Raw genomic sequence first — 23638 nt, 5'->3', positions numbered from 1 at the left:
ATTGGCAGCTCATCACTTGTCGTTTTCGGGTATTCAGACCAGATAGAGAGCAGAACAGACAGAAGAGTGGGCCATGTAAAGAAGGTGGGTCACAATATTGAACAAGGAATCAATGAAGAAGGATTATAACTTGGAAGGATCACAAAGCAAAGTTATATGGAAGGAGGCAACAAACATAAAAAGGGCAAGCTTACTGTTGTGTGCTCCTGAACAGTCTGAGAGATACAGGATTGAAATATAATTAAATTTCAGACAAGGGTAAGAATAATAAGGCCGTAATAGGGGACTTTAACTACCCAACCACTCACTGGAATAGTTTAAGTTTGCAAGGTAGGAAGGGAGCAAAATACTTGAGTTGCATTGCATTCGGGGGCGGGGGAGGGGGGAGGGGGGAGAGGGGGGCGGGGTGTGCACAGTTCTGGACCTAATATTTGGTAGTGAATCCAGGCAGGTCGAAGGCATATCAGTAGGAGGTTTGTCCAAAGCCAAACTCTGTCGTCACGCGGGTGCCAGCAGTCACTTCCCCGAGAGCAGACCCTGCGATGTTGACAATTGCTGGCCAAGATAGAGGCGAGAGAAGCAGTTGCAACAGCTGGCAAATATCCACTCTGACTTTCATGTCAGTAATTGTCACTGTCTAATTCCTCACTTCAAGGTGAGGTGAGATACTCATGAGACCTAAATACTCGCACAAAGGCCTTTTGTTGCACACTAGTGAAACTCATCTCTCACCGTTGAAACCTTTGATGGAAAACTGGATTTTTTTTCTCAAAGCCAAGTATTTCTTTCTAATCTTGTCATAGTTTTTCCAACTGATCCAGCACTGCCCACATCATCCAGAAAGGCTGGGAATATTTAGCCCACTGTTAGCTTCACTGATATTTTTACAGTAAATCCAGGCCATCATGGACTACCAGAACACATGACCAAAAAGTCCCAGCTATATCTCTCTGTTTGTGATGTTTATTAAGGGCTAAACAGGGAAACTGTCTTTGAAGGACTGGACAAAAAAATGTTGGATTCAACAAGTTAACAACATTACTGTTTTGCCTTCATGTAATATACTTGCAGTGCAATCAAATATTTCAGACAGAATCAATTAAAGATCTACTAAGGCAACCTGAACAGGCCTATCCAGTTGTTGATTCAATCAGATTTGGGACCTTTGGCCTTTGACAAACCAAACAATGACCATTATAGAATGGGTTGGTAATTCTTTATTATCTACAAGATTTAGGGACAACAAATTGTCATAGTGGCATAAACTCTATAAATGGAAAGTAGAGTTTTCATTTCTGTCGAGTTTAACAAGGTTTAAGATTGATAGCTTAATCTGTATTAGGCTGACTCTTGAATAACATTACCAAAGAAAGTTTCAACATATTTGCCCCCAAAAAAGTCAGATATTTTGTATATATAAATCCAGGAAATAGTAGAGATGTACAGCAGATTAATCAGCAAGAAAAAATATGTTGATCCTTCATTTTTTTATTCATTTGTGGGATGTGGGCGTCACTGGCTGGCCAGCATTTCTTGCCTATCCCTAGTTTCCCTTGAGAAGGGGGTGGTGAGCTATCTTCTGAAACCATTGCATTCCTCCTGCTATGGGTTGACCCACAATGCTATTTGGGAGGGAATCCCAGGTTTTTGGCCCAGCAACAGTGAAGGAACAGCCCTTTCATTAAGTTATCATCTCTTGCGTTTTCAGCATATAGAATACTGCCAAAAACAGACACAATTTGCCACAGCTTTCCACTTTGCACTCATCAGGACAAATGCAAGAATGCTAAGTTTCAAAGGATCATAATTTATAGCACAGAAGAAAAGGGCTGATCGATTGACAAGGTGACTCTAACTAGTCCAAGTGTTACCGCGCTATTGGGTAATTTTAAAAAAGTGCAGAAATTGGACAAATCACTTGGTTCAGGAGAAAGCACCTGTGAATGTAACTAGGTCGCATCTAGCTCGAACGAATAAGATACATTACAAGATTAACCAATTAAATTGTTTTTTAGTGCAGCTACTGACACACACTTCGGATTCTTTGGTAAGCAATGCCCCAATCACAGAATCACATCTAATGCCATGTGAAACAAAATGTCTGCTAACAAGTAGCTGATCAAATTAAACATGTTCTTTCAGCCATTCACAATAGGCTTGTGCTCACGCTCAATCAGCCTACGCTTGCAAGACCCAAAGGCGGCCAGAGTCAGGACAGCAATCCGAACATTGATAGCCATGTAAAACTCTATGCCGTCAGGTTACGCTCAGAGAAGAAAATAAAACAGAATGTGTGGAAAAGTGGTCACACAAGAATGGAAGCAAGAAAATCCCTACAACACTCTGAAAGGCACAGGCAGGAACCACCATGGGTGGCACTATAAAATCAAGTCAACACAAAGAGGAGACATGAGAGTCATTTGGCAGAAAATATAAAAAACAACAAGCTTTCTCCAAATATCTATCAAGAAGGGCAAACAAGACACCACCACAATTAGGAGTAAGGTGAAAAAGTGGCAGCATTATTACTTTCAGACTTCTGCATACATGCAACAAACCAAAAGAATTTGAAATAACAAGGCAGAGGTTTTGGCGAAATGGCATCAGACCCAGTTCTAGATATTGGTAGTCCTCACACTGACCGGATGAAAAGACAATATAGACATTTTCTAATCAACCTGTTACACACCTCTGGAGCAGGTGAAACTTAAACTTGTTGGTCTAAAGACAGGGACACTATCACTGCACCACAAGGGTCCTGTGAAGACACAATGTAACAAACACACACAAGTAATACCTAGGTGCTACATAATTTGTCGCAAAATGTTAAGAAACAATTAGAAAGATCAGGGAACACTGGCCTCTATTACAAGGGGAACTGAAAAAAGGTGGGAATTCTAGCTGCCCCAATATACAGCAGGGTATAGTTTTGACCTCCTTCCTTCAGGATATGTTTATATTGGAAGCAGTTCAAAAGAACATTCTTTATGTTGATTCTTAGGGTGAGGACTTGACTACGTGGAAAGCCTGAGCAAGTTAGGCCTTAACTCATTGGCGATTAGAAGAATAAGAACTGGTCTTTTTGAAACCCAAGATTCTGAGAGGTCTTAACGGGGTAGATGCCGAAAGGATTCCAGGACTAGGCATACTGTTTAAAATTAAGGGGTCTCCTATGTAAAATAGGATGAAAAGAAAATGTTCTCAGTCATCAGTTTGGAATTCTCTGGCCCAGCTCGCAGTGGAGGCCAGGTTCCTGACTAATTCCAGGTTGCCTCACAGATTTTAGAGTTCTGGAGTTGAGGGCTACGGAAGGCAGGCAGGAAAGTGGAGTTAAGGCCCAATCAGATCAGCCATAACACTGAAAAATTCAGCAGGGTCAAGGGATAAATGGCTTACTCCTATTTCTAAGATCGATTTGGGCTTTGACTGAAGTGCCATTAAAAATCACCGATTCAATATTTGCAGTGGTGACTAGAGAAAATGTTTAAGTAAAAATGTGACTTTATATTTAAGATATTGAAGTTGCACATGGATTTGCAAGGCTATATCAAGGTTCTTAAATCTTGAGAGGAAGCAATTCACTTTGTCACTTTGGTTCCCTGCAAGCATTATCCACAATTCGCCCCACTCCATTTTCCCTTCTCTACAACTCTACACTTTTTTCAGCTTTGTGTAAATAAATTCCTTAATGGAACTTGCTACAGACTGTGCTTCTAATAGTCTAACCCTGCCACCTACAGAGACTTTCGAGTCGGTGTATGAGAACTGTTGAGTATGTGTGTCTTTATTTCTGTGCAGCCATTTAAATTATAACATTTATTCTACCTTGTTTCTGTGTCAGTTCTCACGACACATGCTGAATTTCGTCTGCCACACTAGATTTTGCATCTGGTATAAAGTATTTCGTTCCTCATTCCATCTTACAGGAAAGATGTGAATTAATGGATGGATCCCAAAGCAAGAAATCAAGGTTGATTCTTACAATGAGTTTCAGAGACAGTAGGAACTGCAGATGCTGGAGAATCTGAGATGACAAGGTGTACAGCTGGATGAACACAGCAGGACAAGCAGCATCAGAGGAGCAGAAAAGCTCATGTTTCAGGCCGAAACCAATCAGAAGAATGGTCTAGGCCCAAAACATCAACCCTCCTGCTCCTCTGATGCTGCTTGGTCTGCTGTGTTCATCACCTCTACACCTTGTTATCTCTCTTTTTTCTAAGAAGTGCTGATTTGTCGGAGCAATTTCTGGTTGTGAGGCTTTAATGTCTCTGAAAAAGATTCATGAGGGACCCTTAATGGAAAATAAATATCAGAGATTTATTGGGTTGGGCAAATTCCCTCAAGAATAATGCCAACTGCATGGACACGATTCCCATTCCAACTGAGGTAGATCTGGAATCTGCCTCCTCAGTCTGTCCCTAAAAGTGAAAGGGAATAGCAAACTACTGCTGGTTAAAAATAAGATTGTCAAGAAAATTGCTCAGGATCAAGCATCTGCAGATAATGAGCTTAAAACTTGCCTTAAAGCAATCCACACATCAATGATTGGAAGAACGAAATGAAAGAAAACAGATAGAGGAGGCTCTTGGTTCCAGAATCAAACAGAAACTGATGAAAGGCTTGGAAGGAATGGCTAGCTAAAGCAACGGTCTGCTACTATCAAAAACACTGCACTTTTAAGAAGCTACTCAGCCAGAATTAGGTTATTTTTAAACACACAATTAGTCTTCAACCCTTATTTCCCAAATATTGAGTGGGCAGTGCCGTGGATAAGTGGTTAGTTGTGCTGCCTCACAGCGCCAGGGACCTGGGTTCGATTCCCCACTTCGGCAGCCGTCTGTGTGGAGTTTGCACGTTCTCCCCATGTCTGCGTGGGTTTCCTCTGAGTGCTGCGGTTTCGTCCCACAGTCCTAAGGCATGCAGGTAAGGTGGATTAGCTGTGGGATGTGCAGGATGACAGGCATAATGTAGGGGGATAAATCTGGATAGGCTGCTCTTTGGAGGTTCGGCGTGGACTCGATGGAGCAAATGGTCTGCTTCCACACTAAGGATTCTATGACTGCTGCATGAACTGAGCTCTACCTTGAACGTAATATTCAGTCATACATTTGATCTACTGCTTTGCTCTGTGCCATGGTTCGCACACTGTGAAAACTGTATGAAATGCAATGCAAATGCAACACAAATGCTTTTCACAGTGTGTTAAACTCCAGAGACATTAAATTCAAATAAACAAAATCTCTCTCTCGCTCAACAGGCATCTACATGAAGGAAACAACCCCTGCACAAGAACTCAGGCTTTAATCAGCTAATAACCATGATATGTAACACCTTACTCCTCCCCCATGTTTATGCATCAATTTGTTAATTCCATAAAAACAACATGCTTGGTTCTTGCAGACAGATACAACCCCACTTCACAGTCATTCTGCCTTTGGGTACAAATTTCACTCAAAAATTAATTCAGCATCTTTTTCGTTTATCCTGAAACTGCAATAAAAGCCAAAAACATCCTCTTTGACAATTCCCCTTTTTAACATGATAACAAGACCTTATTCTACTAATTCAAAAATTGTTGCCATAGAGAGGCCAAGGGCAGGAGGTCAGGAAATGAAATGTCAGTTCAATCAATCCAGGTACCTGACAGCAAATGGATGCTCGTATAAGCATCATCCACTCTCTGGTCCAACTTTACAATGCTGTGAATAAGGCACTCTTGTTAATCCATACTATATGGATTTCTTTCACTAAATTAGCAGTGGAAATTAGGCCACAGTAAAAGGTCAGCAAAACTAATTACAAACTCTCAGGCATATGAATAATTCATGCAGTCGATGGTCAATTGCTACTAAGTTCCAGAAAATTGAGAAAACTCCCATAAATTGTGGCCCCAATTGTTTAGCTGGAAACCATGGCCAGAACAGGTTTCTTGCATTTCTCCACAGTAAATACTACTTCAAAACAATTAGAACAATGATAAATGGAACACACATGTATTCGATCAATGTATTTAAAACTGGTGAATAACTATCCTCCTCAATTAAAAGCTGGATAGGTTTATGGGGTTTAAAGCAGAGTCTATTTAAGAATGACCACTGTATTTACTTTCAGCTGTTCGAATATATAAGAGAATCATTACATGTTTAATTTCTCAATTTAAACAAAGACATGGCACTCCACAGCAGGATATGCTCTCTGTAAATTGTGACAGGCATCTCTGGTAATTAACTAAAACACAAATCAACTATTCCACTGACTTTTCCCAACATTTGAACACACTTTGTAGTTCTCTATAAACTTAACATAAATGTACTTTGACTTTTACTGCTGTTGTATGTTCATAAAATTCCATTATGCGTGGCACTAACACAGTTTTCAACCTGCTTAGAAACGGATCAACAACACATTGAAGTATGTAAGAGAATGTGTGCTGTGGTATTAACCACTGCATCAACAGAAATTAAACGCAAAGTGAATAACATGGAATGAAGAACTAAATATTAGGCCATTAGATAAAATCATGTTTTTCTTACTATACCTGTTCAATTTTTCTTAGCAACTCCTGCAAGCTGAAGTTCAGGCCATTCATCATTATGTCTCACCTTGACACAGCCGACATCTTTCTGCAATAGGTTGTCCCATTACTGCTGTTGTGCTGCAGTTTTACATCTTCAAGAAGATTACCTCCTGTTTTAACCTGTCCTCATGTTTCTCTTACACACTAAATCCATCAGATTGTGGTTTACATATTAGCAGTTTCACACATCCATCAATTCAAAAGAACTCGTCCAAAGATACCCAGATCCAGGGTGCTCAGCAGTCTTTTGCGGCTTTCAGCCATCTTCCATTGTGCTTTCTTCGTCCCAGGCAGTTCTCACCCTAAAGTTCAGTCAAAGACTTTGCTAGTTCTCGCTTCTTCCAACAGCCCAGCTGTTTTTCCTTTAACGTACCCAATTTTGGGGTCCGTCTGAATCAAACAGTTGGTCTAAACCGCTGGCAATTTGGAAGTCAAAAATAACTGACCGATCGTCACATAAGAAATTTTTAAAAAGGACTTTCTGCGCAAAGGTAAGAAAACCAATCCTCGAAGGGAGTCTATTGTAAACATATAACCAAACAGTGACATCAAATGGGACTTCAGTCCCCAGGGCAAGGAAGACCACAGCAAAATACCAGACCACTCCCAATGATCTGTAAATTAATGTGTTCATGTAAAAGTCCCTCAGATTTATTACCATCTTTGCTACAGGCTGAGAGTTCAGAGATCTGTGCCCATCAGTTCCACTGTGCTTCTCTACCTCATACTACAGATCACTGCACTGCCTAGTTGAGTTGATACAATGTAGCCCTGGAACTATTTTGTTACAAATCAATAAGGCACTTTCATCACAACAGGAGCAGATTCAATGCTGTCAGTTATTTCAATGCCCTCTCATTTTTGAATGGTTTTTTGTTACTTCATTATTATGTGTTACTGCTTTAGTGCATCAGCAGCCAGGTAACCAACAAATTCTCTGATGTATCACTGGCAATTATGGACTTTGGACCAGGTTCATTAATGCTTTGATTTTTCTCTCTCCTTCTACTTTCAGGAATCCCAGTGTTTCTTTGCCTTCCAGCTGACCTACCAGTGTTCAAGGATATTGTTTTCCATACAGCAAGATATTATTTTCAGAATTATACCCCCAAAATATAATCTAGCAATTTAACACAAGAAATTCAACTGGCATACGCCAGCGAGAGTTATCACATTCGTAACCCTTATTACAATTGTTTGTAGATTCTCCACATCCTCTCAGCATTGTCTGGCCAATACTTTCCTCCATTTACTGTGTTAACAGCAAAGTCACAAAGTGAAATTATATTCTATTTGTGTCAAATTTCAGAAGTACAATGGATTCAATGGTAAAGAAATACTAACTCAAATACAGCAGCTATAGATAATCAGATTAACCTTCCAACCAAAGCAGAGCAACAACCAAACGACAGACTGCCAAACTATACACCCAAAACAACAGCAAATTCAAAGTAAGAAAAGCCATGATTAAACTGCTCTCATGAGAATGCACTTGATAACTGCACTCGGATACAGGGAAAAATACCAAGCCTGGAGGAAAAGCGCAGCATACCCATAAGGTAAACTCAGGTTGCTGAAGGCATGCTTCACAAGAAATAAATTAAAGAAATTTTGGCTTTGCTGCTGGCAAACACAGCAAATGGCTGGTGAAAACAAATGAGACGTTTCTGAGGGAAGGCTCAACTTCAAAAACATGTGCTCTAAAGAATCAACATGACAAAACAAAATCAGAAAATCAGATGACACCAAAAACAGAACTTGCTGGCAAAGCTCAGCAGGTCTGGCAGCATCTGTGAACAAAAATCAGAGTTCACGTTTTGGGTCGGGTGACCCCTCCTCAGAACACAACCCTCTTGTTTGTCCGTTTCTATGCATAATGCAAAATGTAAAACAGTTGTCTAATTGCAAAGATTTTCATCATGTTTTAGTATTTCAGCCAGAACATACAGCTTATTAGATGATTAAATTGGTCTTTCATGACAAGCCTGCTCATAAAGTTGTGTCTAAACTGCAGTGGGTAATCACTTCGGCAATGCTGGATGTGTCAAAATGCTGCTTGGCCTTCGGTGTCCATCCAGCTCCACACTCTCGGATTCTGCAGCATCTGCAGTTCCCATTATCACTGATACAATTTTGTGACTTACCCATTTTCAAACCAAATATTTCAGAAGATATTCTAGACAATAGAAGAAATCTGTTAAATTACTTTATGTTGAATCTTTCAGGGTAATACTAAGAGTATGTTTTTGCATGTTACAGTTTTCAAATCAGATGCACAGCAACAGGATGCCTCCAAGTATTTCTAAACAAGACAGATGTGATTTTTTGTGGTGGCACAGAAGCAGAACAGTTGTTGCCAGTCTCCAAAAGTCTATTACTTTAGCATATCAGAGTCTCTGGGGTAATCTCACAGCATACTCATGACAAGATCACTCTCAAAGCCACACACAAATCAAATCTAATTCTAGACGGATTCTTCTCTTTACTTCTATTTATTTTAAAGCAAACATTTGTACAGGAAAGAATTTTACAATCAGACTGTTTGAATCAACTGCTTTAGAAAAAGGCCGACAACAAACACACAGCACGCAGTTCTGGGCAAATTATTGAGGGTCTGTCTCCCAGTCCTAACTATTTCTTCATGAGGACCATAAATCTTTTTGAATCCTTATATTTCCTTGTCGACCTTGTCAGCATTTCATGATAAAGTACATATAAATGCTTAAAACAAGTCAAAATCCTGGAATTCCCTCCCTAATGTCATCGCGAGAGTAGCTATATCACATGGCATGCAGCGGGTTAAGAAAGCAACTCACCACCACTTTCTCAAGGGCAACTCAAGACAGGCAGTGATGTCCATATCGCAAAAGTGAATAAAAATTGTATATTGAAATAAAGATACACAATAGTAAGTCTCACCTCAGGTGAGGAAACTACTGGAAGCAATTCTGTGGGACAGAATCAATCCACACTTGGAAAGGCAGGGCAGTCACGGTTTTATTGAGGGGAGGCCATGTCTGAATAACTTGATTGCATTTTTTGAAGAAGTAACCAGGTGTGTACAAGAGGGGATTACATTTGACATAATCTACTTGGACTTCAGCAAGGCTTTTGTCAATGTCCCACATGGGAGACTAATAGTGAATAGCCCAAGGGATCTGACGAAATTTGGCTACTCGGATCCAGAATTGGTCGAATGTCAAAGCACAGAGGTTGATGATTGCTTGGTGTTTTGGTGATTGGAATTCTGTGTTCAGCGCAGGGATCAATGTTGGACTTATTGCTGTTTGTGTTATTTATAAACGATTTAGATATCTACATAGCAAGGCGGATCAGTTAGTTTGCAGATGGTGCAAAAATTGGTGGAGTAGTCATTCATGAGGAGGTTAGCTTTAGATTACAGGAGAATATAGATAGGCTAATCAGCAGCAAATGGAATTCAATCTGGATACACGTGAGAGAATGCACTTCAGCAGGACAAATAAGGAATAGGAATATATGATGAAAGGTGGAAGCACTGAGGATCCCAGGGATTTTGATATACATGTACACCAGTCCCTTAAGGTATCAGGTCGGGTAGATAAAGTAATGAAGAAGGCATAAGGGACACTTACCTTTACTAACTAAGGCATTGAGTTTAAGAGTAGGGTGGTTATGCTGGAACTATGCAAAACATTGTTTAGGACACAGCTAGCGTAATGGGCACAGGTCTGGAATCCACGGTGAAGGGTTGGTGGGGATGTCACTGCACTGGAGAAGGTGCAGGGGAGATTTATCAGGTGCTGTCCAAGGTGAAGAGTTTTTGAAATGAAGGAAGAATGAACAGTCTAAAGTTGTTTTCCATACAACAGAACAGATGAAGGGAGAATATGATTGAAATGTATAAAATTATGAGAGGCATAAACAGAAAGAAACTTTTCGCTTTGGTGCAGGGATCAATGACTGGTCACGTAGATTTAAGGTAAGGGGCAAGAGATTCAGAAGGGATGAGAGGAAAAATGTTTTTACCAAGAGGGTGTAGGAATCTGGAACTCACTGCCAGTAAGGGTGGCTGAGGCAGAAACCCTCGTAAGATTTACGAAATAAAAGGGGATACTTGCTATGCCAAGGCATACAAGGCAAATGGTACAAATGCCGTAAAATGGAATTAGAATAGTTAGGTGGCTGTTTTTCACAGGCACAGTGCCAAAGGTTCCTTTCCTGAGCTAGAGGCCTCTATGAGACAATAACCAATTCATAAGCATAATAGGTAGTTCATAATATCAATAACTTTGGTTAAAGATATTGGCTGAGAAATTCAAATTCGATTGCCTAACATGACCATTTCTGGGAAATAGCTCAGAATGACTCCCAAAGTGAGCAGTGAATAAAGAAAAGGATTTAATCTAATTACCATTAGATACTGTTTCAACAAATCTCCTGTGCTGTGTTAAAAACCTGCCTGCCCTGCCCAAAATCCAGAAGCCTGCCTGCCTGGGTCGACCCATTGTCTCAGCCTGTTCCTGCCCCACCGAACTCATCTACACCTATCTGGACTCCATTTTCTCCCCCTTGGTCCAGGAACTCCCCACCTACGTCCGTGACACCACCCACGCCCTCCTCCTCCTCCAGAACTTCCAATCCCCTGGCCCCCAACACCTCATTTTCACCATGGACGTCCAGTCCCTACACACCTGTATTCCGCATGCAGATGGCCTCAAAACCCTCTACTTCTTCCTGTCCCGCAGGCCTGACCAGTCCCCCTCCACCGACAGCCTCATCCGCCTAGCCAAACTCGTCCCCACCCTCAACAACTTCTCTTTCGATTCCTCCGACTTCGTACAGACAAAGGAGGTGGCCATGGGTACCCGCATGGGCTCAAGCTATGCCTGCCTCTTTGTAGGTGACATGGAACAGTCCCTCGTCCGCACCTACACAGGCCCCAAACCCCACCTCTTCCTCTGTTACATTGATGATTGTATCGGCGCCGCCACTTGCTCCCCAGAGCAGCTCGAACAGTTCATCCACTTCACCAACACCTTCCACCCCAACCTCAAGTTCACCTGGGCCATCTCCAACACATCCCTCACCTTGCTGGACCTCTCAGTCTCCATCTCAGGTAACCAGCTAGAAACTGATGTCCATTTCAAGCCCACCGACTCCCACAGCTCCCTACAATACACCTCCTCCCACCCACCCTCCTGCAAAAATTCTATCCCCTATTCCCAATTCCTCCACCTCCGCCGCATCTGCTCCCAGGATGAGGCATTCCACTCCCGCACACCCCAGATGTGCACGTTCTTCAAGGACCGCAACGTTCCCCCCGCAGTTGTCGAGAACGCCCTTGACCGCGTCGCCTGCATTTCCTGCAACACGTCCCTCACACCCCGCCCCCGCCACAAGAGGATCCCCCTCGTTCTCACACACCACCCCACCAACCTCCGGATACAACGCAGCATCCTCCGACACTTCCGCCATCTACAATCCGACCCCAGCACCCAAGCCATTTTTCCATCCCCACCCTTGTCTGCCTTCTGGAGAGACCTCTCTCTCCGTGACTCCCTTGTCCGCTCCACAGTCCCTCCAACCCCACCACACCCGGCACCTTCCCCTGCAACCGCACGAAGTGCTACACTTGCCCCCATACCTCCTCCCTCACCCCCATCCCAGGCCCCAAGATGACCTTCCATATTTAGCAGATGTTCACCTGCACATCTGCCGATGTGGTATACTGTATCCATTGTACCCGGTGTGGCTTCCTCTACATTGGGGAACCAAGCGGAGGCTTGGGGACCGCTTTGCAGAACACCTCCGCTCGGTTCGCAATAAACAACTGCACCTCCCATTCGCAAACCATTTCCACTCCCCCTCCCATTCTTTAGATGACATGTCCATCATGGGCCTCCTGCAGTGCCACAATGATGCCACCTGAAGGTTGCAGGAACAGCAACTCATATTCCGCTTGGGAACCCTGCTGCCCAATGGTATCAATGTGGACTTCGCAAGCTTCAAAATCTCCCCTTCTCCCAATGCATCCCAAAACCAGCCCAGTTCTTCCCCTCTCCACAGTGCATCCCAAAACCAGCCCAACTTGTCTCCGCTTCCCTAACCCGTTCTTCCTCTCACCCATCCCTTCCTCCCACATCAAGCAGCACCTCCATTTCCGACCTACTCCCTCATCCCGCCTTCTCGACCTCTCCGTCTTCTCTGAACTGACCTACCCCCTCCCTACCTCCCCACCTATACTCTCCTCTCCACCTATCATCTTTTCTCTCCATCTTCAGTCCGCCTCCCCCTCTCTCCCTATTTATTTCAGAACCCTCACCCCATCCCCCTCTCTGATGAAGGGTCTGGGCCCGAAACGTCAGCTTTTGTGCTCCTGAGATGCTGCTTGGCCTGCTCTGCTCATCCAGCTTCACACTTTGTTATCTTGAATTATCCATGTAATGGATTATAAAGTAATTTGAATGAAAGATAGAGCATAACCCAGGAATATGGGTATAAATTACATAGTTGAGATTATGTTACGAATACTGAGATTTATAAAGCTTTCCCTGGACAAAGAATTCACTGAGCATGTTGGTCACAAATCTGTAAATATTTTTAAGCCACTCAACTCAGAATCACACTGTGTGCTGAACTAAATCTTTTCACATTTTTGACACATGCAATGCAATTCATCAAAAGATATTGCTTTCAGCAGAAACACACATGGCTGTAAAAATTGCACAGCTCTTCATAAAAGTCAGTCAACTCACTATATCTCCTTGAACATAATGAAAACTTGACTGAAATCATCTGTATTACACAAGAGCTAATTAGAAGCCGAACTCTGGCAGCTCCTGTTCATATGACAGCACCACACAATTAATAAAACAGCTCCACAAAGTGTTCACTGTCAAAAGACCGAGATTAGTACTGAATGGCCCGGGTAACTGGAGGTCGAGTCCAGAATTTTAACTCATTGTACGAGTCAAGTTGCGCTTGGTTATATAAATTAATGTTATGATTGGAACAGCGTAGTTTCTCTAACTGTGTGTGACTGAAATTAATCAGAGCTAACATTTCAGGTCCAGTGACTGTTCCTCAGAACTGGGCCCGAAACTGGGCAATAACCGGCTCATTGTTGCTCATTTTGGGATCCATCAGGGCCAACGTAGCTTCTAACTTTCATACAATTTTGGTCCAAACACAGACAAAAGAATGGTTTTCCAAGGCTGACAGAAAAGTAACTCACCTTGACATCAAGAAGCCTTCCGAAAACTGAAGTCCATGGGAATCAGGTGGGAAATGGTCTTGAAGATATAGACAGCAAAAGGCAGGATGGTTGTGGTTGCTGGAGATCAATCAGCTCAGTACCAGGTCATCGCTGCAAAGTTCCTCAGTCTGACCAGCTTCAGCTGCTTTATCAATGAACGTAACTCCTTCACAAAGTCAGAAGTGGGTATAGGCACTGATTACTGCAGTCCATGTCCATATGCAGCAAGGCCTGGGCAAAGTTCAGGCTAGGGCTGACAAGTGGTAAGAATTATGCATTACAAAAAAATGTCAGGCAATGACAATCTCCAGTAAGGGAGAATCTAAATCTCTTTACTTGACAAAGTTGCTAGAAAAGATCAACAGGCCTGACAGCATCTGTGAAGAGAAATTGGAATTAACATCTCAGGTCCGGTGACCCTTCCTGAGATATATATTCGAAAGTGCTGAATTTAGAGGCCAACAGAGACAAAGCAAGGTAGCTCTTTCAGGAGCCAGTACAGACAGGCTGGGACAAATGGCCACCTTCTATACCGTCAAATTCTATGATTCCTCAGTTCAGAAATATTAGAATTTGATTGTGATGCAGGATAATGGAGGCGAAGTTGATCACCAAAAAAAAATTGCTGGTGGCAATTTCATTTGCAGTTCTGAAAGATAAATACTTGCAATTCCAAGAAATAAATCACAGAAGACACGGACTTACCTACTACAATGGAATATGTCAACGTGACAACTGATAAATGTAACAGCTCTTCTCCCTCCCAGCAATTTACACCTTTTTGATGATTTCTGTAATAATCAGCAGTTTCTACATAACTTGCTCAAAGACTCCAAAATAATACTTGCTTTAATCTAAATTCTACAAGCTGGTATTTGGAGCAAAAAAATACAAATATTTATAAACAATACTGTCACGTGCTGTCGGTAGCTGCGCACTGTTAAAGGTCAGGCCATTAGGTAATTTCGTTACCATATAAACTCGCTCCTGATTTTATAGATAACACAATCTCTTCAAGGCAAGCCTGACCAAATATTATTAAATGGTCCTGCTAATATTGCAGCTTCATGATTGTTTATTTTGAAGATTACTGAACTGATACAATGGGTCAGAATAAATTTCTACTCAGGCAATTGTAAAAATTCACTTTTTCACAGGAACTGAGAATATCTTGGCAATAGGGAGAATAACATGTTCATTCTAATTTTCTCTTTCTCAGGCTCCTGGGCCTGTTTCTTTCTATTTCAGGCAATATGCAATTGGAGGGAATTCATTAAGGGATTGGTTCACGATCTCAACACCAAATGGCATCAAAGGGTGGCATTTAGAACAAGAATACAGGTAGTGTTTTGTGTTTTGCAACGATGTTGCCAATAGGATTTTAACAGAAGAGCATGCTTGGATGCCATCACAAAATATACATACATAGTTCTTACTTTAAGCAAACAATTTATACCTGAAGCTGTTTCCAAAGTTCTCACCTTCTGCTTCATATTATCGAGTTGGCAGGAATCCTAGAACTAATGAGGCACTTCAACCTGGGGACAGCTATATTGTCAATTGACACCAGAGTCATAGAATCATACAGCAACGGAGTAGAACTGTACCTGCATCTACCAATTCCTCTGGCAGTTCATTCCACAAGCGAACTACCCTCTGTGTAAAAAAGTTGCCCTTCAGGTCACGTTTAAATCTTTCTCCATTTATTTTAAAAATGTGTGCTCTAGTTTTGAACTCCCCTACCCTAGAGAAAAGACCTTTGCTATTCATCTTATCGGTACCCCTCATGATTTTATAAACCTGTATAATGTCACCCATCAACCTCCTAAAGCTCTAGTGACAAAGGTCACAGCCTATCCAGCGTATCATTACAGCTCAAATTCTCCAGTCCCAACAACATCCTGCTATGTTTCCCGAACCCTCTCCAATTTAATCACATCCTTCCTATAGCAAGGCAATCGGAACAATACTCAAAAAGTGACCACCTACCAACTCCGAGAACTCAATGGTCTGATCAATGAAGGCAAGCGTGTTAAATGCCTTCTTAACCACCTCGTCCAACTTGCAAAGGATTATGTAACATCAATCCTTTGGTCTCTCAGTTTTACAACTCCATCCACAGTTCTATTAACTGCAAAAGTCCTGCCCTTATTTGGTTTACCAAAATGCAATACCTCGCATTTATCCAAATTAAACTCCATCTGTCACCCCTCAGCCCAATGGCCAATTGTTCAAGATCCCACTATAATTTTAGACACCTCCTAAATGCTCATCCAAACTGATCATTTAATTTCAGCAACATTCAAAAAATTATGAAAGAATATTGTCATCTATCAAGTTGCCTTTTTAACAAAGTTGTGAAGTGAGGGCCTTGAGAGTAGTTGGAGGTTTGGAAGGTGCCAAGGATTTTTGGTGAATTTCTGCTGTGCATCTTTTAGACAATGCATGCTGCTGCTACTGAGCATCAATGGTTGGAGAAAGTGGGTGTTTGTGAATGTGATGCCAATCAAATGGACTTTTTTGTCCTGGATGGCATCAAGCTTCTTGAGTGTTGTTTGAGCTGCATCCATCCAGACAAGTGGGAAGCATCCCATCACACTCCTGACTTGTGCCGTGTACAAGGTGGACAGGCTTTCATAAGTTAGGTGGCGAGTTACTTGCCGCAGTATTCCTAGCCTCTGACCTGCTCTTGTAGCCACTATGTTTACGTGGCGAGTTCAGCTGCATTTCCAGTCAATGGTAACCCTAAGGATGGTGAGACAGGGGGATTCCATGACACCACTGAATGTCATGGGCTGGAGATTCGGTTGTCTCTTATTGGAGATGGTCACGGCCTGGAGTTTGTGTGGTATGAATGTTACTTGTAGCTTCTCCGGCCAAGCCATTTGTACATTTGGGATGTTAGATTCTTAGCTCGGGAGAACGGTTGTTTCATGTTTGAAATGTATACTCAGCAGTAGACGAATCTGTAGCTACCTTTGCTTCCTTGATAAATTGTTGTTTTCCAATTTGCTTTTTCCACTAGGCACTGTCTTCCAACATGATGAGAGACAACGGGAGAGAAAGCGTTCCAGCTCTTGTCATGAATGAATCTTTTTTCTCTTTTTCTGCTCTCTTCTCAATAACAGCTGTTGAAATATAGTTTAGTGGGAATTTCAGAGTTTAGCTGCACTATCTTTCCAAGCTGGCTGACTGGCAGTTGAGCTCTCCATTCAGAATGTGTAAAAGTACCATATATGTGTGAACTACAACAGGAAACGTGAGTTTCTTGATGCTGATTCAGTTGCCTGTTTCAATGACTACAGATGAAATCATGATTTAAATGCAGATTAATTTATTCATTCATTCCACATAGGTTGCCCGAAGCTTGCTGCAGTCCATAGTCAGAAGACAACAGCCATCATTTTAGGTCCATGCTTTTGTCGTTTTGAAAGAAACTTCAGTCCATGCAAGTTTCCGCTATAACAATCAGATAATGGAAATTGAAACAAAATAGTCCATACTTAGACCTATCTGACAGGTTTCCAACTCTAGATCCACACAGCTCCACGGGTCGGGAATTCCACAGGATATCAACTCACAATTTTAGTCATACATGTGGTTTCTGACAATCTGGAGACTGCAAGTTTCTTTGCATTAATTCAGCTCACAGGGCTCATTAGTTCCTCCTCAACCATTTCCCTCAAAGTCACAATGCACACTTGAAACACTTTAAAAGAGGCAGCAATAAATGTTATTTTTTTCTACATCTTTTTGCACTGTCATTCACACTTTCAGTACTGCAGCACTTCTTCCATTTGACAGTTTGTCATTACAAAGTTACTAAGGCTCTCACCCTGACTTTCAACTGACTAAAAGTTAAGACGCCTGAGAAAAGTAATACAGTGAAGTGCTTATTGCAATTATGCTAATGCAGCTCATTAAAATTATTTCTTCCAAATATGATCTGCAACAAATTGTAAGGATGAGACTCGAGGCTGGGTGTAGATGAATGCTTTTGATAGACTGCTTCAATCTTGTCACTATTATAACTCAATCTCACTATTATAACCAGAGATAATGGGAACTGCAGATGCTGGAGAATCCAAGATAACAAAGTGTGAGGCTGGATGAACACAGCAGGCCCAGCAGCGTCTCAGGAGCACAAAAGCTGATGTTTCAGGCCGAGACCCTTCATCAGAGAGAGGGACGGGCAGAGGGTTCTGAAATGAATAGGGACAGAGGCGGAGGCGGAGGCGGACCGAAGATGGATAGAGGAGAAGATAGGTGGAGAGGAGAGTAGAGGTGGGGCAGGTAGAGAGGGCATAGGTCAGTCCGGGGAGGACGGACAGATCATGGAGACGGGATGAGGTCGGTAGGTGGGAAATGGAGGAGTGGCTTGAGGTGGGAGGAGGGGATAGATGGGAGGAAGAACAGGTTAGGGAGGCGGGGACGAGCTAGGCTGGTTTTGAGATGCAGTGGGGGGAGGGGACGAACTGGGCTGGTTTTGGGATGCAGTGGGAGGACGGGAGATTAGAAGCTTGTGAAATCCACATTGATACCATTGGGCTGCAGGGTTCCCAAGCGGAATATGAGTTGCTGTTCCTGCAACCTTCGGGTGGCATCATTGTGGCACTGCAGGAGGCCCATGAGGGACATGTCATCTCAAGAATGGGAGGGGGAGTTAAAATGGTTCGCGACTGGGAGGTGCAGTTGTTTACTGAAAACCGAGCAGAGTGTTCTGCAAAGCGGTCCCCAAGCCTCCGCTTGGTTTCCCCAATTTAGAGGAAGCCACACCGTGTACAGTGGATACAGTGTACAAATTGGCAGATGTGCAGGTGAATATCTGCTTAATATGGAAAGTCATCTTGGGGCCTGGGACAGGGGTGAGGGAGGAGGTGTGGGGGCAAGTGTACCATTTCCAGCGGTTGCAGGGTAAGTTGCCGGGTGTGGTGGGGTTGAAGGGGAGAGTGTGGAGTGGACAAGGGAGTCTCGGAGAGAATGGTCTCTCCGGAAAGCAGACAGGGGTGGGGATGGAAAAATGTCTTGGGTGGTGGGGTTGGTTTGTAGATGGCGGAAGTGTCGGAGGATGATGCGTTGTATCCGAGGCTGGTGGGGTGGTATGTGAAGACGAGGGGGATTCTTTTAGGGCGGTGGTTGCAGGGGCGGGGTGTGAGGGATGTATTGTGGGAAATGCGGGAGACACGGTCAAGGGCGTTCTGGACCACTGTGGGAGGGAAGTTGCAGTCCTCGAAGAATGCGGACATCTTGGATGTGCGGGAGTGGAATGCCTTATCCTGGGAGCGATGTGGCGGAGGCGGAGGAATTGGGAATAGGGGATGGAATTTTTGCAGGAGGGTGGGTGGGAGGAGGTGTGTTCTCGGTAGCTGTGGGAGTCGGTGGGCTTGAAATGGACATCAGTTTCTTGCTGGTTGCCTGAGATGGAGACTGAGAGGTCCAGGAAGGAGAGGGATGTGTTGGAGATGGCCCAGGTGAACTTGAGGTTGGGGCGGAAGGTGTTGGTGAAGTGGATGAACTGTTCGAGCTCCTCTGGGGAGCAAGAGGCTGCGCCGATACAGTCATCCATGTAACAGAGGGCCTGTGCAGGTGCGCAAGAGGGATGTTCCGTGTCACCTACAAAGAGGCAGGCATAGCTTTGGCCCATGCAGGTACCCATGGCCACCCGCTTTGTCTGTACGAAGTGGGAGGAATCGAAGGAGAAGTTGTTGAGGGTGAGGACGAGTTTAGCTAGGCGGAAGAGGGTGTCAGTGGAGGGGGACTGGTCGGGCCTGTGGGACAGGAACAAGCGGAGGGCCTTGAGGCCATCTGCATGAGGAATGCAGGTGTATAAGGACTGGACGTCCATGGCGACATCCACTATTATAACATTGTTATAAACAACATGGATACAAAGTTCCAAAGCTCTTGTCTTGACTAAATCAAGCTTTGTACAGCTTCATTTACTGTTCAGGTTTCATACACAATTCCTCTAAATCCTTTCACCATCTATATATCGTAATATATATCGTGGCAAATAATTAGTCGCGTGTTATGAAAGTAAAGAGTCAAAATTCATAGTCTCCATGTGCAAGACTCCACAACACAAATAACCCACAATTCTACAATCTGTGAAATATCAGTTGGAATGCAAGCTGATTAAAAAAGCTCAAAGGCAACAGAAATGAGAATTAATGCTATTGGTGAAACTCCAAAGGTTAACATATCACACTGCATGCATCTTTGTATACATGGGAAGGTAATAAATGAGATTTGATTTGACATATTACCGTCACATGTAGACAGACACAGTCAAAAGTATTGTTTTACATGCTAACCAAACTGGGCTGATACGGCATCAGGAAAGCCAGTGCCAGACATGAGACTGCTGAGTGAGAGGCTTTATTTCAGGGGATAACGTTTGGTGTAGGAACCAGAGGAATGGACCTGCACGAGTAACGGACATGGTCAATGTGAGGTCAGGTCGAATGACATATAACGATCAAGTAGATGCAACAGCCCTGAACGAGAATGTCACCAAGACCATACGAATGCTGCAAACTCGCAAACAGTGCAGGGGCACAACGTGCCCAGCTCCTCGACAGCCTTTCCAATCGTTCGAGAACATGTGTGTTCGACTTCTCCGTCAAGCATCGAAGATACCTCGGAATCGGAGATGGTCACTGCCTCGACGCCTTTTCCACTTGCAGAATAAAACTGATTTCTCGCGAGATACTCTCGGCGCAAGAGGCAGGCTACTGCACATTACACTCTGCCCGTATCCGAGGCAGGATTAGAGGAACCTGACCCGATGCTAGAACATCCAGAAACCACAAAAGAAAAAGAACCAGGCTGTGTCCTTGAACTCAGAAGGGGAGGAATATATTGAATGTAACGAGGTCAGCCAGATGGACAGCACAGAGTGAGTTTCCTGAATGGGGCTTAATCTAGTCCAGTCAGGAAGCCCTGGCTGATTGATAAGAACTGGAGTGTCAGGGCTCTCCATTTGTAAATAAAAGGTGACTTGGTGACAGGATACCAGCTCTGTGGAGTTATTTCAGGTCCCTCTTAAAAACAAAATTTTTGATCCCTTCCACTGAGACAAATTAAAAATTCTGAGTGAAAACCAAGAGGACTGCGGATGCTGTAAATCAGAAACAAAAGCAGAAGTTGCTGGAAAAGCTCAGCAGGCCTGGCAGCATATGTGAAGGAAAATCAGAGTTACCATTTCAGTGACCTTTCCTTAGTTCTGAACAAGTACATTTGTCAAATGAATGCTGCAAACTCGCAAACAGTGTGGAAGCATGACATGCCCAGCTCCTCGACAGCCTTTCTGATAATTTTGAGCATCTTGCTAAATCTCCTCTACACTCTCTCTAAAGCTTCCACATTTCTCCTATAATGAGGCGACAAAAGCTGAACATAAAAATACAAGTGTGGAGTAACCAGAGTTTCAGAGAGCTGCAGCATAACCTAATGGCTCTTAAAATCAATTCTCCTGTCAATGAAAGCCAACACACCATATGTCTTCTTAAAAACCCTCTCACCTTGGGTAGCAACTTGGTGGGAGCTTTGGATATGGACCCCAAGATCCCTCTGTTCCTCCATACTTCCATTAACCCTGTAATCTACATTCAATTTGAACTTACAAAATAAATCACTTCACACTTTTCTGGTTTGAATTCCATCTGCCAGTTCTTTGCCCAGCTCTGCATCCTGTTGCAACCTACAACAGCCCTCCACACTATCCACAACTCCAACAACCCTTGTGTCATTGGCAAACTTACTGACCCACCCTCCCACTTCCTCTTCCAAATCGTTTATAAAGATTACAATCAGCAGGCGTCCCAGAACAGATTCGTGCAGAACACCACGAGTCACCGAGCTCCAAGCTGAATACTTTCCATCTACTACCAACCTGTCTTCTATCGGGCAGCCAGCTATGTATCCAGACAGGCAAATTTCCCTGAATCTCATGCCTCCTTACTTTCTGAATGAGCCTACCATGTTGAAGCTTATCAAATGTCTTGCTAAACTCCATAGACATCACATCCATGGTCTACCTTCATCGATGTATTTTGTCACATCCTCAAAGAATTCGCTTGTGAGGCCTGACTTACCCCTCTGAAAGCCATGCTATTTCTAATCAAACTGTGCTTTTCCAAATAATCATAAATACAATACTATTCATATTGGGATGTACCCACATCACATGGGCTGCAGTGACTTACTCTCACCTTCTCAAAGGCAATTAGAAATGGACAATGGGCACACTCCATGAATGATTTAAAGGAAAAAAAAACTCCAACATGTCTGTCATTTTTGTTCCACTGACACAGTCATCCTCTTCTTTCCACCCTCTACCCAGTTAGAAATTTTAGGTTGAAGCTCCAAACCAGGACTTGAGCACAAAATGATGGCAATGTTGAGGGAATGCTGCAATGCTGATGTACCTACTCTTGGCATTCTTTCTGAAGCCTGAATTCAATGCAAGTCTGCAATAAAAAAGTTAGCCAGAACGTGTCCATTAAACCATTCTCAATTGCCATTTGGTTCACTAATGCCCGATACAGAAGGAAACCTGGCCTAGGATACATGTGATTCCAGTCTTCGCATTCATAAAATCACAGAATCATATGGTACAGAACAAACCCTTCAGTCTAGGCCAGGCATCATAGTTTACGCTTAACTGCCTTCTAAGCAATTTGGCATGAGCAATAAACAGTCACCTAGCCAGCAACACAAGGCCCATTTAGAAAAAGTACTGATAATATTGGCTTCCAAGAGTTACTGACATCCACACCATCAAGAAGCTGAAATAACATAAATAGTGATGCAAAAATTGACTCAGCGGCACCTAACTAAGCTCCCTGACAATGAGCAGAGACTCAGAATCTCCAAGCTGGTAACCTCAATGTCATTACTGATCAAAGCAAAGGATGCAGAGGTACATGCTGTTAATCTTAGTTGTGTGTCACTGGTCAAGTTCAAAAAGGGGGCCACAATGATGATTAAGAGCGTCTAAGTTGGCGGTTGGTTGGCTGACTGTCATAAGCCAAGCTCATTATGTGCTGAAGATACAGAATGACTTGATTTAAAATAAATTAATTTTTAAAAATTGTTTTTCCTCATTATAAGTATAGAATAGTTTTAATAGCCCTGAAGGGAACATTATAAAGATTGACTTTAGGCTTTATGTTTGTTTTGCTCCTGTCCTACAGGGGTTATGCGTGTAATTTTCATCAAAAACTGCTGCTCTAGGCCGGCCCAGATTGAAATTCTAGCAGGTTGATAGTGGCTTGACCACTCGACCATAAATATAGCATAAAGACCCATTCATTCCTTGGCAGTTTTATTAACTGCAAGACTGTTTGTTATTAGAAAGGCTGTCAAAACTCATCCGAAAGAATCATTCAAAGGAAACAGCTGAGAATACAATACTGCAAAGATAATTTTCTCTTCAAGTTGTCAAATCATTTTATTTTTAAGGGTAACTGGTGGACAACTATCGTGGACGAAGAAGAGACACAAAATGCTACAGGTGGGGGTGGAGTAGTGATATCATCAGACTATTAATCCAGACCCACAAGCTAATGTCATTTGGACTTGGCTTCAAATCTCACTATGACAGATGATACAGCATATTTTCTCTCTCCTACTGTCCCCTTAACTCCTCAATACCTTGTACCTAAACATTTGAAATTAATTCCCTTTATACAATTACACGAATAAAAATAATTTACATTATAGATATTCAAATATCAAACTTCTAATTAGATATATGTCACAACCAACTCATACCTGACCTGACCAGAATTACAAAACTTTCAATCAATGTTTAAAACAAA

The 23638-nt window shown here is 42.8% G+C and overlaps 1 protein-coding gene across 15 annotated transcripts in view; it reads right to left on the bottom strand.

The window, feature by feature from the left end:
* The window catches only part of LOC132210854 (utrophin-like), a 247310-nt gene that overhangs the window by 92457 nt on the left and 131215 nt on the right, over positions 1-23638 (bottom strand). The window contains exon 1 of one of the 15 annotated variants that reach the window (XM_059653535.1): positions 6603-6794. The exons of the other annotated variants lie outside the window; for them this stretch is intronic. Within the exon in view, the coding sequence (XP_059509518.1) occupies positions 6603-6642 (40 nt within the window). The 5' untranslated portion in view covers positions 6643-6794. Of the gene's footprint in view, positions 1-6602; positions 6795-23638 lie in introns of those variants that run through there. 15 annotated transcript variants of the gene reach the window in all.

Source organism: Stegostoma tigrinum, chromosome 21 (assembly GCF_030684315.1).
Source record: "Stegostoma tigrinum isolate sSteTig4 chromosome 21, sSteTig4.hap1, whole genome shotgun sequence".
NCBI classification, from domain to species: domain Eukaryota; kingdom Metazoa; phylum Chordata; class Chondrichthyes; order Orectolobiformes; family Stegostomatidae; genus Stegostoma; species Stegostoma tigrinum.
This window is presented reverse-complemented; position numbering and strand designations above follow the sequence as displayed.